We start from the raw sequence: 16,303 nt of genomic DNA, 5'->3' as shown, positions 1-16,303 counted from the left end.
CCTGGTGAGAGCTCCAGCATCTTTTCACTTCAGATCCAGTCTTCTAGGCACTGCCTCTGATCCTCACCCCTCTGCATGTGTTCCCCTTTCTCACTGCTGGAATTAATCCCCTTGCCAATAAGCATCCTGCAAACACCCAGAGTTTACAGGAGCGAAGTTTAACCTTCAGTCCCTATTAATGTTAACAGAATAGGAAAAAATTAACTACAGCACAACAGAAAAAAGCCTGTATCTGCATTTCTAATTATACAACAAAACACAGCACGTGGCAATATTTCCAAGCACCTTGCTGGGAATAAAACAGACAGTGGACTGCAACTTCCATTTTGAGCAGTGGATGTGAGAGCAACGGGCACTGAGGTTGTCAGTGTTAGGGGATGAGGATGCGAGATTTAAGGGAGATAAAGTGACATATGTAAATGATGGTAACAAAAATGCTCGTAATTAGAAAAACAGTCACCTTAAACATTTAAAATTTCGTGATCTCTCCTACTTTTTAATGGCTTAGCCTACTCTTCCCAACCTAATTTGCATCATCAAAATAGGCCTCCTGCCAGGAAGCATTAAAATGGCAGCCCCCCCATCGAGACCAAACTCCCTTCACCATACGAGACTGAAGGACTAATAACTATTCCTAAAAACATCTTAAATCCATTAATGGTGTTTAGTAAACATTTATTTAGAATTAGCGCTGCTATTGGGATTTTCTTTATCTATTAAAGTGTTTTATTTTTATAACAGCCTTTTTGATGGAGGAGCAGGTACCCCCCCAAACGCCTGCACCATCTCCAACCCTCTCCAAAAAGCCGAGCATCCTCATGCTCCTGCTCTCACTGCCCTCAACATCCAAGAACCCCAAATCATTCTCCAATATGAACCAGACAATTCCCAAAAGCTGTTCTGGGAAGGCTGGGCAGCTGGAAGCAACCCACTAACATGCAAGGAGCAGCCAGGCTGGAGTTCACCAACCCCATCAACTTCTACACGTGGTATTTAATTCTATATGCTAAAACCACCCCATGCTAGTACCATAGTAGTATAAAGCTCAATATTACTGAAGATTTGGATTCTGGTACAGATATACGGCGCTTTATACACATTTGTCTGAGCTATGTGCTATCCTTCCAGTGCCATCTGCACAAAAACAGAGTTTTATCTAAGCGTTGGAAACTAAAATAAATCATTTCCTCCGTATCTGTGATCTAGCTGGAGACAGACGCCACAAGCCCGAGAGCTGGCTAGTGCAGGCTTGTCTAGTTAGAAACAAAATTATATCTGCATCAATGTGATTTATTTTTAATAAAAAATGAGGCAAACCAGACCCTTGATATCGAAATAGTCTCAGCCAGCACCCCCCAGCCCACAGAAAACATAATGTACGGTGTCAAATTGGCATCGTCATTTCCCCAACAAGAAATGCCACAATTAAGAAATACATTTTAATTGCCATACCTAATGAAAAGCACCTCCTAATCCTCCATTTGCTGTATTTATTGCTATATAATACAGGACCATAAGGCTTGGTAGGGTGTTTTCTGGTACTGTTAGCTTTTCAGCATGTCTGTGCCCCACCAGATCGTCAAGAGTGAACTCAGCTCCCCAACACCATGCAACAAACGACGCATCTCTGTCCATCCTTCAAGAACCACTTGAGGTTCATTCTCAAAGCATCTCGTCCTGAGCATCCCCTGTGAGTGGGGACCCCACAGCAATTAGCACATTCTGATACTGGAAACTGAACTAATATAAACGCTGATCCCACAAGACAGCACAACCTACGACTAGAGAAACATTAGTCCCAGAAGACCCACTGTTTCTACCTCTCGATGTCACCAAAGGCTGGTAAATAACTTATATTCTCCAAAAGTGTTGCAAACAAGAAATTCATTTCTCCTCGTTGAATAAAAGAACCTTTTTGAACCTGTAGAGAACCACTGAAAACACTGAAACTGGTTTATTTTCTTACATATAATAACTTTTAACATCTGAACTCGCTGCTGTGAGGTTGTAATGGGTTTTACTCAGCGAGCCAAGCCATCTAAACCACAGATTATAAAACCCAAACACTAAACATTTTCAGACCTAACTTTCCTCCACAGACCGTGTTTTATGCACTTTCACTGGAAATGTTACCTCAGAATAAAATCAGATTTAATTGGCTCTTAAATAACTGAACAGGCACTTTAATTTTATTTCAACAGCGGTAATTCATAAATCAAGCAGCTGAAATCCTAGCCCAGAATGTCAAGCAAATAGAGCAGAACACACTGAAGGAGAGGATGAGCATCACATGGTGAAAGGTGATTTTTCTTAAGCCTCCTGCATCGCCATTTTAGGGACATCACAAAGCCACTGCCACATAAATACTTAAGAGGTAAAATCTGCCAGCTTGGGGATGCTACAGTTTTATCAGTAGGAACTGCTTAACAAAGAGCAACGGGTGAGACGGTCCTTGTCCAACTGGAATTGCTTGGAGAATGGTTGGGATTTTAACTGTGGATGCAGTTTCCCTCACGCACACTAGATGGAAGTAGGTAAAATCTTAATTCTTCCCTGCCTTCAGTTGAAGTGGTTGCAATGTTATGTCTTACTGTCACAGTTTGAGAAGGCTTGTTTTAGTTCTTCAGTGGCAACTTCACTCATTGATAATCTGTAAGAAGATGCCCTGAAATACTAAACTGTGAATATACATGAATAGTAAATATGAGAGAATATACATCAGAAATATTCAATTATTCAGGCTAATTTCCAAAGTAGATGCTTTCCATTCCTAGAGTGTTTCAGTGATAATCACTCACGAGGTCCTTCACAGAAATTGAAGTTATATTTTTAAACATTCAGGCTATTTTAATGAAATAACCATCCTGAAGATTCTACCTTGTCACAGAATAGAAACAGGGAATAGGAAAGGTATCAAAAGCTTCATAAATGCTGTCACAGTTTTGACTAGGAACCCACCCACCCCCACCCCCCAAATTTCTAGAGAGGGATAGGGAGACAGAGCGACCTAAAGCCTTGCAGGAGCAGCTAAACACAGATCAGAGCAACAGAGCAGCAAACCTGAGAGGGATTAAATTACACACAAATCTTCTGGAAACGATCTTAAAAGTGACTTGTTCCCAAACAAGCCATTTCTAAATTTAAACACTGACGAGTTCACAGACAGGAAAACTCAGAATCAGGCAGTGGTGTGACCAGGAAAAAGGTGCTGGAAGAGCTCTTTTCCCTTGCCTGCTCTGGCCTTTTCACATTGATTTTCCTCCACGCTCATTCACAAATGCTCAGCATAGCTGTGAACAATTTAAAGCCAGAGGATGTATGAATTACCAGCTCTAGGAACACATTACCCATTCCAGGCAGCAGCTGGGAGAAAAAAGAACCAACCCAGAATCAGAACAGGCTGATGAGGTCGAAGAGAAATAAAGGCAAGGAAATACCTGACTTTTCCTGTCCACAATGAAGCCAAAGCATGTGATATTCCTCTAGTTTAGAAGACAAAAAAATTAAGAGAGTGACAGAACAGGATGAATCAAGAGCAAGAACAATGAAGAGAAGAATAAAGTAGGCATGAAGGGCTCCCCTTTCCAGATGTTAAAAATGTATGCTTTTTCCATTCCAGATTCCAAAAAAGACGAGCAGAGGAGGAAGTTTCCTTTGGAGAGTGGGAGCATCTGCATAATTTTCTTATTTAAAGGCTCATACAATGCTCTTTCCACCCACCAGAATTTAAACTGTATCTCCACATGGTATGGGCTCAGGACAGTAATCATATGATAGTTTTCAAAGCATTCTTGCCTGCAGAAAGTGCCTATCGAGAGGAACAGAATGGTGACAAGGCAACAGCTACAGGAAAGGGCAGGACTGTGCTCTAAAACACACGCCCCAAGTCGAATATGTGAAGAAGAGGGATAGCAGGATACAGCAGAGGATATGCTGGGGTCAGGAAATGGGAATCAAAACCCTCCCCAGCACTGACCGTTGATTGTGCAGTATTTTAGCAAGTAAAAACATGCTTTTTTTTCCCCCCTTTTCCATTGTTTTCTCTATAGCAGCAACTGGTTTTTCTCCACCAGGAAGCCCAAACCCACCATCTCTAGGAAGAAATCACCTGGGAAGGCTGCGGGTGGCTGACATCTTAGCTGAGGAGCACATGACAGGGAGATTGCCCAAGAAGAAATGGAATGACAAAAAACGAGGGGATGCTAAACCCACTCTGAGCAGCAGAACATGACGCTTCACCCATTTCCACTCGTTCTCACGTGGTTTCTAAATCAGAAACAATCAGAACCCTGCTGGAAACAATATACAGCACCTTAACTGGGTTGGCTGCAGTACAGACGTCAGCAACGTGTCACTTGGTAGATCATTTTTTTGTCTCTTTTAATACTAAAAATAGCTTCACTTTCATGGTTCACCTTTTCTGTATCACATTACTACAGACATCGTAAGAAATTACAAACCCTTCTCACTTACTGCACACTGAAGATGCTCCAGAGCCCGTTGACACTGGAGGCAGGACCTAACTCAACAGAATTTTACTTAGAAATATTCACCAATGCATTGGATTTACAGAAAAACTGTTTTCTAACACAGTTCCCTATAGGACATCCATCAATGCATCTATTTAAAAGGCTGGAGCAGCTCAGTTATCTCTAAATACATCAATAACGCAGACGTTCAACTCCACTACTGCACACACAACCACATTCACCAGACCAGAATTGCTGCATGGGACTTGAAAACTTCCATTAAGAATCTCTCCCAATCCCACCCCAGCACACCCCAAGTACTACACCCCTGTAATTCCATACCAAAGCCACACTGCAGCCAAACTACTTTCTTGTGAAATGATTCCAGTCTTGAAATATCTCCATTTTCTTCACAAACCCTGGAAACTTGGACTGAGCTTCAAACACAGTATAAACAAGTTAAGCAATGGGAATATGTAAACTATGCATAATTCTTGAGCACAGGGGGGGAATAATTATAGCAACAAGAAACCAAACACAAAATGAGTGGGGAGACATGAAGAGACACCCAGAGAGAATGTACTGAATTAAGGAAGAGGGGTCCATGGGGTCTATGAAGCTGGATCAGCCACGGGCCACCATCGTTGTTGGTCTTTAAGTGCCCATTTAAATCATAGAATGGTTTGGGCTCGAAAAGACTTTAAGATCATCCAGATCCAACCCCCTGCCATGGGCAGGGACACCTCATACTAGACCATGTCATCCAAGGCTCTGTCCAACCTGGCCTTGAACACTGCCAGGGATGGAGCATTTACCACTTCTTTGGGCAACCTGTTCCAGCACCTCACCGCCCTCACAGTAAAGAACTTCTTCCTCATATCTAACCTGAGTTAGATTACTAAAATTACTAAAAACATGGAAACCAGCAGCTTTTGAGGAATACAACCCATTGGAAAAGTATTTTTGGACAAAGCAAAAGCCGACTGTTCTGGATGCCAGTCAGCAGAATGCCTTTTCAGGAGCAATGTTCCTCAGCAGCTGAATCAGTAGTTGGAAAGCAATTTTTTGGGGAAAGAAAAGAGATGAAGAGTGTGACAAACTCCTTTTAGCATTCGTATTCAAACTAAGGATCTGCAATTGAAAGAAAAACTGCTCCAAGACCGTTATGGTTATGATTTTAATAGGAGTCAGAGAATACAGTGGGAAAATGGGAATATGGAATAGCACACAAGGAGTAAGAATTTGAATTATTCACTTAACTTCCCAGTTTGGAAACGTTTTAAATGCTGAAAATTGGGGAGCGGTGGGATGATACATTCCATAAAGAAAACTCTGAAGCCTTTACTCATCTTCAGGAGCATCTTACCCCATGAACAGCCTGAGAGGAGTCAGCAGGCCCCTGTTAGTCTACAACGTGACGGAGTGACCTGCTACTCCACTGCTGGGTGTAGTATTTCAGTGAATTACATGTTCTCAAAGCAATTATGTGAAAGTTCTGATCATCTGTTAAATAAATCAAGCAGGTCAGGCTGTGGCTATGTTCTCAGTGGCGTATTTAATAATTCCATAAATCCCAGAATCCTGGGGGTTACCAAGCTTTAGAGAAATGAAGAATGGACATTACTTCATCTCCCATCTCCATAAATCAGCAAGTCTACTCACTGAAGATGAGCAAGGCAGCAATATATAGGATACAACATGTTTCTGTGATAGAGGCTTTGGGTGGGGGCAATCAGGGCAACCACCTCTACTTCCTCCTCTCCCCATCTCTGTGTGCCAGCCCAGCTCAAAACCAAAGCACAATAAAGACGAATGGACAAACCAAGGTGAAAAACTATTGCACTGGAGAGGAAACTATACAAGTTTCTATCCCATACCCAGGCAATTCAGCAAGTGCAGGTGAGGATGCGAGCTGAGGCTCCCGTACATCATAGAGCAGTCTGCATCTCTGGCAAACGCAGATACTTCAGTCCTTGACAATCCCTACGTCTCCTCTTGATCTGTTAACAGTTCCCAGAAGCACGCATAGATCTAAAAGCTTATCTATCAGATGACAACTTGAAACAAATACAAATAAGACTTAAACGAAGGCAAATATCCAAGTTACAGGGAACATAAGGGTTCCTTAATTTTACATTTGGAGGGAAAAAAAAAAGCCCTCAATACTATGTGGCCATTCTCCAACTTATTTTTCAATGTTATTAACAGAAATAGCACCCGAGGCTGTGCTCAAGCAGAAAAAGTGTGAATCTGTTTGCAAATGTGAAGCAAGAGGGGGAACAAAAATACCATCTTATTAAATGGTATTTATTTGGTGCTAAGCCCATTATTTATTCAATTGAGGAGCTCAGGAAATGACAGAGGGGGAATGGCAAGTAAGGTCACTACTTACTGTCAGTATCAAAGCTGATCCTTAATAGAATTTAAGCACCTGCCTTTTCTTTTATCTCAGCATCTTCTTTTCCTTTTATTTCTTACACTTCCAAAGCTGTGTAACACAACAGACACACCAAGCACGACGGAAGAGGGAGCGTGCCGGCATCTTTCAGCAATCATCTTCTCCCTTGTCATCCATTATGTCAGATTTCTCTATTTTTGCTTAATTCCTGCTCCTGCTTCCTCTCTCCAGACTCTCAGGCTGGTTGGGCTTGAACTCAATATGGCTTCTTAAAATAGTTGAGGAATACTGAGAATATTTGAAGCCATGCTTGTAAATCATCAGCCTGTTCAGCAACCCATCCTCCAGCTCCTGTGGCTCCCCTGGGAAAGGGTCAGTCTCTGATTTCTTCACCTCAGAAATCCTGCTCATTGTAAATATCATATAAAAAATAAAAAACAGACTTTTTTTATGGGATCATTCTTCCCTGAAGGCTCAGATCCTGTATTTATTGCAAATCTTACCCTCTGTTCTGATGCTTGCTCTTGATCCAAACCTTCCTCTGCTAAGAAATCACCAGTCGATTTGCTGTTTGTTTTCTATTGCTGCTGCTTTCCCCCTCCCTGAGTTTTCAGACGCTCTGGACCGGCTTTCCAGGACATGAATGCTCCCCTTACATCCTTCCCTCCCCAGGCTGCTGGCTACGAGAGCCTGCTCTCTCCACCTCCAATATGCTTTGACAGCATCTTTCCCCACTGCTTTATGTATTTACTTCAATGAAAGGCCTCCAATAAGTCCAAATTCTTTAGGTGGAGAAAGTCATGAGCAGAAACACACGCGCTCAAGGGGAAAAGCAACTATCATCACTATGTTCCCTTACTGCCTACGTCGCGCCGATCACAGAATCTTCCCCGTTGGCTGCTGAATCAAACGAAGTTTCTTCAGCACACACACACACACACACAGAACCACGGAGCCCAGCAGGATTTATTCAATCACAAAGTCATCACCAGCACAAATGACATCACTCGGGAACCCAACCTCATCCCCGTGCAACAAAGAGCGGGGTTTGTGCGACACGCAGCTAAAAAGTACTGCTGCAAAGAAAAGTTTGCCAAATCAACTTGAGTTTTTCGGGATATCGATAGAAGGAAACGAAGGGCTGTGGTAAGAAGTGAACGGAATGAGTTAACGCTGACCTAACCCAACCTGCGCTTGCAATTTACCCTAAAACTGGCACCAAGCAGTGGGAGGCGATGCGGGAGGAGGATGGAGAATGTCCATAAGCCCTCGCAGGTGCTGCTGTGGAAGATCACACACTGCACAACCCAAAGCATCTCAAGTACTTTGCTCAGTGCGAGGGCTGCGGACGGGGAAGCCGAGCTCCGCAGCTCCCCTCCGAACACACACGGCTGGGGGGAGATAAAAGCGCCCCGTGGTTTGTCAGGGATACCTCTGCCGAAGGGACACTCTTCTTGGGAAGGAATTACACAAAGGATCCGCACGCACCGCTACCGCAATCCCCCCTGCTTCCTGAACGCACTTCTCTGTCGCGATTCATGAGGTATTATCGCGATTCCCGCTGTGTATTCAGTACGGGGGGGGGAGGGAGCCACGATACCGGGGGTGCAGAGGGGCCTGCCCGCTCCCCCCGTCCCCTCACAAGGACGACCCGGGGCAGGGGAGGGGGGGGGAAGCACCGGCGTGAGCGGAAGAGGCGGGTGAACTCCGTGGAGGCGCTATCGCGACAGGGGGAGTGTCGCGACAGCGGGAATACCTCACGCTGCGGGGGGGGGAGGGGACACCGGGAAAGGACAATGGGGGGGGGTGGGGGGGTGGGCCGCGCCGGTCCCGCCACCCCGGTGAGGAAGGCAGCGGCCGCTCCCGCCCCGCCGCAGCCGGGACTTACTCGCGGTGCCCCTGCCCGGGCCTCATGGCGCCGCCGCCGCTGTGCCCGTGCCGGCCCCGCCGCTCGCCGCCGCCGCCGCCCGCTCTCGCCGTGGTGGCTGCGCCAGCCGCTCCCGCGCACGCGCGCCGCCCGCCAACGGACCCGCCGGGCCCGCCCCCTGCGCATGCGCGGAGTGGGACGGGAGGCGCCGTACCGCCCCCTGGTGGCGCCCGGGGGGTGTGTGTGTGTGGAGGGGGTGAAGTCAATTAAACACTGTGATTGCAATGGGTTAATTAAGCTCATTAATCAGCGAGTTCACCTCTTCCCGTACCTGCAGCACCGCCAGCACCCATCATTGCTCTGGGTGACCCGCTCCATCCCTTTGCCTGCCTGGAAGAAGGCTCCACATGCCTCATCCCAGCCAACCCCGACCTCTCCATGGTCTTCCCCTCGTCCTCTCATCCAAGATGCTTCCAACCCCTCCATGGGCACTTACCCGGCTTTTCCCCCTCCACGGTGTAACCTTCAGGAAATGGGTTCGAAGCTAAACTGGGAATAAAGGAGGAAAGGCCTAAAAGCAGCCTGGAGGTAGTTGGAATAAAGCACATGGAAGGTGGTGGCTGCGAGGTCTGGCTGGTGGGGAGGAGGAAAGGAGATGGGAACAATCAGTTGTGCTGGGACCTCATTTTATTGCAAGGGAAATACAAAACAGCAGCATTCCAGTGTCCTGGAGGCAAGGCAGCCCCTCAACAGCAGCTTCTCCTCCTGGCTCCTGGATGATCCACAATGCATCCCTGTCAGTGGAATACTCTCCAGCAGCTCAGATACAGGATTTTTTTCTCAGTGCTGGTAAATCAGCTCCTTGACCTTGTGCTGGTTGGCACAGATTTGCTCCACAAGTTCCAGGCAGGAGCAGAACCCCAGATCTCCTCACTGTTGGGGCAGCAGCCCGGGCTCTCCTTGCTCAGGGATGTTAATGCATAACAGCACATAGGGATTTACCTGGATTTCTGGCTCCAAACACCTGAGCACAGGCTCACAGGGAGAGGAAACTCAAGCCCCCAACCACCAGGTCCATGTGGAGCTCAGCAGGGTGCTGGGCTCCACTCTCCTCTGTGCCAAGGGCTCCACAGAGTGGCAGGTGTGAAGATTTTATTTCAGTTTGGGCCGTTCCCCCAAAGAATAATATATTCTACTTCAGCCCTCTACTCCGATTCCATTACCCTCTGCTTCTGGATTGAACAAAGGTGCTGAGATACCCACAGGGCAAACGGGACTCTGCACAACCAGAAAGCTCAAGTCTGTTAAAACACAGGGAAAGAGCTCAACTCTTCACCTCCACCTTGAGCTTCAAGCGGACATCACACAGGAAAACATTCATCAGGTCCTGGCCGGCCTCCTGAGCAATCCTGCTGATGACCTTCCCTCCTCTTCCAATCAACATCATCTGTATTAAAACCCAGAGAGGAGATCAACATATTCATCCTTCTGTTGCTGAACAGCAGGAAGGAACTGCCCAAGAACACAATAGTGCAGCCACAGAAGCAATGAAAGGGGATACAGCAGTGAGAGAAGCCCCAAGCTCAAACCATGGGCAACTCCAGAGAGGCATAAGCGTGAGCAGCCTGTGCTGGGCACCCAGCTCTTCCCAGCAGAGACCCCACAGTTGGGGAGAGGGGATCACAGCAAAGATACACACACACTGCACAAAGGAACTTCATTTCACACTCCCCAGCACCTCATCTGTCTTCTGTCACTCACCATATGAGACTTCCTTGGGACCAGGAGGTTCTGCACGATGAGGAGCTCCCCACTCTGTCCCTCCTCCCACATCTCTGTCACCTGCAACACCAAGTGAGTGCTCAGCAGTTCCACAAAGCACCTCAGGAACCACAAATGCTGCTCCCTCACAGACCAGCTCAGGTCCCCAGCCCCTTTCAAACACACATCAGGTGCTGTGAGACCCGTTGTGTAAGTCCCAAGTCACCCCATGAGGCCTGTAAAGAGCCTGGCACATCCCACAGCTTCAAAGAACGGGATTCTCATCACACCCCGTGATATTCCCAAGGAAACAGCTCAAAGGCAAGCCTGCTTCCGCATGGCTCCCACCTGAATCACGCCGTAGGGCACTTCCAGTGGCAGGTACTCCAGTATCTTCTCCCTGATGATATTATTACAGATCTCTTGAGGTGACTGGCTGGTCAAGACCTCGCTGTGAAACTCCCAAGGGCCTGGCTTGGCTTGCATGAGGAGGTACCGCTGTCACACAAAGCACACATCACACCATCAGATGTCACGGACCGCTCACATGGGCACCAACCGCTGCGCTCATCCTGCTGTGAGGCACTATGAGGATGCTGCTGCTGCTCAGGCATCAGAGCATAGACTCATGGAATTGGGTTGGAAGGAACCTTAAAGCTCATCCAGTTCCAACCCCCTGCCACGGGCAGGGACACCTTCCACTAGAGCAGGTTGCTCCAAGCCCCTGGGTCCAACCTGGCCTTGAACACTGCCAGGGATGGGGCAGCCACAGCTTCTCTGGGCACCCTGTGCCAGCGCCTCAGCACCCTCACAGGGAACAACGTCTGCCTAAGAGCTCATCTCAGTCTCCCCTCTGGCAGGTTAAAGCCATTCCCCTTGTCCTGTCCCTACAGGCCCTTGTCCAAAGCCCCTCTCCAGGTTTCTTGTAGCCCCTTTAGGCACTGGAGCTGCTCTAAGGTCTCCCCAGAACCTTCTCTTCTCCTGGTAGTCTGGTATCTTTGACGGGGAAAGGAGAAAGGGAAACATTCGAAACTCAAACCCTGCCAAAGGGTCACACCTCCCCAGAGCTATTTGTACAGGTTACAAAAGCCCAGAGCATCCCTTGTAGCAAAAAGATAATGCATTGGGTGGCTTCATCTTTATGACCAAGTTGCTGTTTGGAGAGCCCCAAATAAGAGTTCTGTACAGAGAACTCAGGAACAAACACTCCACATTGACAGACAACACTCTCCCCAGATCCCAGGCTGAGAACAGCAGCTCTGCTGCTTCCCCACAGGAGATGCAGCTCAGCAGGAAGCACTGGGATCCCACAAGGACACGAGCACACCAGTCTCAAAGTGTAACAGAAGCTCAGACTGCAGTTACCTTGAGCGTATCCACCTCCTCGCCATGGAGAGCTGCCAGCATGAAAATCTCCTGGAAGCACGGCCAGCCTTTCCTCTCTTTCAGATCTGTGGGTCCACCGTGAGTTGGCCCTTGTGGTTTTTCTATGACAAGGCTGGACTCTGAAGCCTTCACACCATTGTTGTCCAAGCCAGAGCCACCTCGGGCTTGACCCAGGCTTGAATCAGGGGCCCTGTTCTCAGGTGGAGGAGCCTGAGTGATCTGAAGAGGAAACTTTGCTGAAGAACTGGAGTCCTGTTCAAATGCAGCTCTCACTTCCAGTTTCTTTCCATTTACAATCCCCTCCGTTAGCTCATTAACTAGTTCCAGCAGGATAAACTTCTTCTTTAGCAGATCCACCTAAAGTGAGGGAGAGAAACATCAGGAATTTGTCCTAAATGAGGCTGGCAGCTGGGTCCTGAATCCAAAGGAGCCAGAAGCAACCACCAACGGGAAGAAGCTGCTGCAGGACAAGGCTTCTGCAACAGAACTGGACAGAAGCACACCCGGGCTCAGTGACCTGAACACACATCACTGCTGATGGTGCTGTCTGAAGGCACAGGCATAACCCACTGTAGAAGGCATAAGGAAGAAGCTCCTCATTTACCTTGTTCAGAACCAGGACACTGGGGACCTGGGGAAAGTCAGACAGACACTTCAGCACCTCCTTGCTCAGGGAGTTTCGCGTCCAGTGATCAGACACGTCCACCAAAACCAGAACTGCCAGGAAAGAGGGAGGGAAACGTGATGAACCTGCATTTTCCAACAGGTTCTCTACAGTTTATGCTGCCCTCCTGCTGCTGCTTGTCCCTCTTCTACACAACACAAATGGAACCAAAAAGGAGAATTTAAATTGATAAAACTATAAAGAGCAGTTTATACCTGTCATTCAAACAACATCACACGCGCTAAAACTTAACATCCAAGCCCAATTATCAACCCAGGCTGCTCCCCCTTGGCACCAGGCACTTCTTATCCCCTCCTGAGCTCAGTATTAAGTCTTTTCGCTACCCTTCCCTCCTATTTTGTGCTCCTGGGGCTGCCTTTGCTGCCCAGTAGACATCCAGACACCACAGCCATGGGGCTGTGAACTTCCGTGGCAGATAAAGGGTTTGGCTTGATCCAAGAGGAGTTGAGCACCCACCTAAATCCGCGTGTTTCATGCTGTCCCACGGGTCCGTCAGCATGGCTTCATCCAATTTATGTCTGAAAGACACATGCAAAGGAGTAAGCCAGACACACTTGATCACAGTTATCTTCCTTCCCCTCGAAGGGCAGGGAGAACAGCGTTTTCCATCATCCCAGCTGACACAAGGCTGCCTTAAGGGCTGTGACATCCCTCGTTACATGCACGCATGCAGAATCAAACACAACAGGGCTCAAGGGACAACACAGGCTCTGTGTGCTACTGAAACTGCAACGATAAAGAACTCAGAGCATAAATACAATATAAATAAAAAATAAAAATAAAATAGAATAAGGATAAAACCCACACTCCCGCCACTCCTATCTTACAAACTGCACAGGGGAATCACTCTGGCTTTATCAAACCTCAATGGACAGGACCCTCCCTGCTCTCCCCACACCACCACCGATGATACCTTTTGACTTTAAAGGCATTAGTGAGGCCAGGTGTGTCCAGAATGATCTAGAAAGAGAAAAGACAGATGTTATAGGTCTGCCTGCAGCTTGTGGCCAAGCTAAACCTTGTATTTGTGCAGTGAGAAGCAACTCCATGGGATATAAATGAGAAAACCCCACATTTTCTGGCTAATGCTTCCCATTGACGCAGGCAGGAGCAGGTCTGGCAGCTTACCAGTTGCGTGTCCTCATAGGTGACAACACCCCGGGCTTTGCACCGTGTTGTGTGCACTTTCTTAGAGACAGGGAAAACCTAGAACGAAATAAACACGTTAAACAGCCGGAATATGTATTAAAAACAGCAATTTTACGAGCTTGGACTCATTGCTCCACCTTTCTGCTCAAGAGCCGATTGCACAGCGTGGACTTCCCCGCGTTGGGCGCCCCGATGATGGCGATCCTCAGGACCCTGGGGTTGCGGGGCTGGTCGGGCTGACCCTGCAGCAACCGCTCTTGTTCCTCTATGGGGGGAAAGGAGGGGTTTGAACGTTGTTAAACCCCCGCCGAGGGTCAGGCTCACCCATGGCGGGTGCAACCGGTACCACTCACTTCTGCTGGTGGCAACGGGCGGCGGGTGCGGGCCCAGCGCCCCGGGCGGCCTCTCTGCGGGGATACCCAGGATGCTGCCCAGCGCCGAGCTGCTGCCGCTGCAGCGGGCGGGCCGCGGGAACCGGGCTGGAAGGAAACAGGACACGGCTTGTACCGAGAGCACCCTAAAGCCGCGTTATCCCCTCCCGCCGCCGCCGCCGCCGCCCCGGCCCCGCTGCCCTCACCTGGGCCCGGCAGGAGCGGCCCCGCCACTGCGGCCCGCACGGCCCAGCGTACGGAACGCACCGCCGCCATGGGCGCCGCCATCTTGGCCGCCGCGGGGCATGGCGGGAGCGGGAGCGCCGCCCGCTCTCATTGGTGCAGAGAGGGGGAGTATAGAGAGGAAGGGGGAGGGAGCAGCGCGCCGCTCCCCGCGCGGGGGAGTGTGGGGAGGAAGCTGGAGTGGGAGGGGACATGGGGGGAGCGCCCCCTGCTGGCCACACAGCGCGGTGCAGGGTGGTGGGACCCCCCCAGTGCCCCCCCACAGACCCCAGTGCCCCCAGTGCCCCCATCACACCTCCCAGTGCTCCCAGTGCCCCCATCACACAGCCCAGTGAGCCCCAGTGCCTCCATCACACAGCCCAGTGCTCCCAGTGCCCTCTGGAACACACCCCAGTGCACCCACTGCCCCTCACAACACACCCCAGTGTGTTCCAGACCTCCCCAAGATGCCCAGTGCCCCCCACACAACACACCCCATGCATCCAACTACTCCTCTGTTCTCCCCAGTGAGCCCCAGTTCTCCCAGTTCCCCTCTTCAATACAACCCTATACACCCCAGTGCTCCCTTTGCAATATACCCCAATGCTCCCCAAGTCTCCCCAGTCCCCACAACACACCCCAGTGCCTCCCAGTTCTCCCCAGTACCCCCTTGAAATACACCCCACTGCATCCAATGCCCCCTAGACCTAAATGCACCCCAAGGTTCCTTGTCCTACCTGCACCCAAATGCACCCCCTGCACCCCTCAGTGCACCCACCACACCACCCAGTGCACCCAGTGCTCCCAGTGACCCTGCCCTGAGCCTGGAGCCCCCAGGGGATGTGGTGAGGATGAAGAGCCGAAGCCATGGTGCTGTAACCTCCTTTATTGCTCTGTGCCCCACACCGGGGCTCCATCCATGTGTCCATACCATGTCGTACCATGTCGTGCCATGTCGTGCCATGTCGTGCCGTGTCCACGCCGTGTGCCCGGCCGTCAGCAGAACCGTTACCATTACTAAACTCAGTAATGGTAACGGTTTCCCCCCCGGCCGCTGGTCCTCGGCTGCACCCGGAGCTGCCCCACTTTGGGGTACCCCCATTCCCAACCTCCCCATCCCAAACACCCCCATCCCACGCCCCACATCCCTCCGTGCCCGCCACGGTGCCGGTGCTGGGCCCGTCGGTGTGCCGGTCGGTCGGTGGTGCAGCGCAGGGGAGTACATCATCTATACTGTAGTGTCTCATAGTGAACTTACAGTATACGATGATATCCTGCCCGGGGCGGCGGGTGCTGGGTGCCGTGGGGCGGGCGGCGAGCAGAGCCTGCGTGGGGGAACAGCACCGTTAGAGCCACCACCTCCCACCCCAGCATTCCCATTAGGCCATCCCCATCCCCTCATCCCACTGCCTTGGAGCAGGATGGCGGCTCCAATGTCCTCCCCACCTTCGCATCCCCCTTAACCCCTTCTTTACCCCCCAATCCCACCATCCTGGAACAGGATGGAGGATCTCGATGCCTTCCCCATCCCAACATCCTCCTTACACCCTCTTTGTCCCCACCACCCTGGAGGCTCCCAATAGCCCCCCGACCCCAGCATCCCCCTATTCCATCTTGGTTCCCTCCTTCCTATCCCACCACCCCAGAGCAGGGCAGCAGCTCCCCATGAGGTGGTACCTACCTATGGGGGTGTCACTGTGGCTTTTGGGGGTGCTGGCTCTGCACCCGCCTTATAAAACCTGCTCTGCCTCATCTGCATATCTCACATCTGCACTGCACAGCTGGACGGCGCCCTTAACCCCTTCATGCCTGCGGGGGGCACAACCCTAAGCAGCTCCTACGGAGTTCTTTGGGATGGGGGTCTGCAGGGTGATCCCCCTCCATGCCAAAGGCCCTGTGGTCACAAGGATGGTCCCTCCCCATAGCTGGCGGGACCCCAAACTGGGAGCTAACCATTGCAAACTGGTTCCCAGTTGCTGGACATGGCAGCCCCAT

At 49.9% G+C, this 16,303-nt stretch overlaps 2 protein-coding genes and 1 long non-coding RNA gene across 4 annotated transcripts in view; all 3 read right to left on the bottom strand.

The window, feature by feature from the left end:
- The window catches only part of FAM222B (family with sequence similarity 222 member B), a 36,716-nt gene extending 27,788 nt beyond the window's left edge, over nt 1-8,928 (bottom strand). Inside the window, exon 1 of one of the 2 annotated variants that reach the window (XM_030472511.1) lies at nt 8,756-8,928. The gene's annotated coding sequence lies outside the window, so the exon portion shown is untranslated. The remainder of the gene's footprint in view (nt 1-8,755) is intronic. The other variant, XM_030472508.1, reaches the window with a different exon arrangement.
- Nucleotides 8,929-9,402: 474 nt separating this feature from the next.
- ERAL1 (Era like 12S mitochondrial rRNA chaperone 1) lies at nt 9,403-14,392 on the bottom strand. Its single transcript, XM_030472500.1, has 11 exons — nt 14,293-14,392; nt 14,069-14,194; nt 13,853-13,980; nt 13,695-13,772; nt 13,480-13,526; nt 13,023-13,084; nt 12,486-12,598; nt 11,861-12,238; nt 10,844-10,993; nt 10,496-10,576; nt 9,403-10,181 (listed from the first exon to the last, which is right to left on the bottom strand). Exons 1-11 carry the CDS (start codon nt 14,372-14,374, stop codon nt 10,059-10,061), a joined length of 1,368 nt encoding a protein of 455 aa, XP_030328360.1. The 5' UTR covers nt 14,375-14,392; the 3' UTR covers nt 9,403-10,058.
- Nucleotides 14,393-15,525: 1,133 nt separating this feature from the next.
- Nucleotides 15,526-16,137, bottom strand: LOC115601933. Its single transcript, XR_003989545.1, has 2 exons — nt 15,990-16,137; nt 15,526-15,633 (listed from the first exon to the last, which is right to left on the bottom strand). It is a non-coding gene; the product is annotated as an uncharacterized LOC115601933 (long non-coding RNA).
- Nucleotides 16,138-16,303: the final 166 nt, after the last annotated feature.

This window comes from Strigops habroptila (assembly GCF_004027225.2).
Source record: "Strigops habroptila isolate Jane chromosome 13 unlocalized genomic scaffold, bStrHab1.2.pri S16, whole genome shotgun sequence".
Lineage (NCBI taxonomy): Eukaryota > Metazoa > Chordata > Aves > Psittaciformes > Psittacidae > Strigops > Strigops habroptila.
This window is presented reverse-complemented; position numbering and strand designations above follow the sequence as displayed.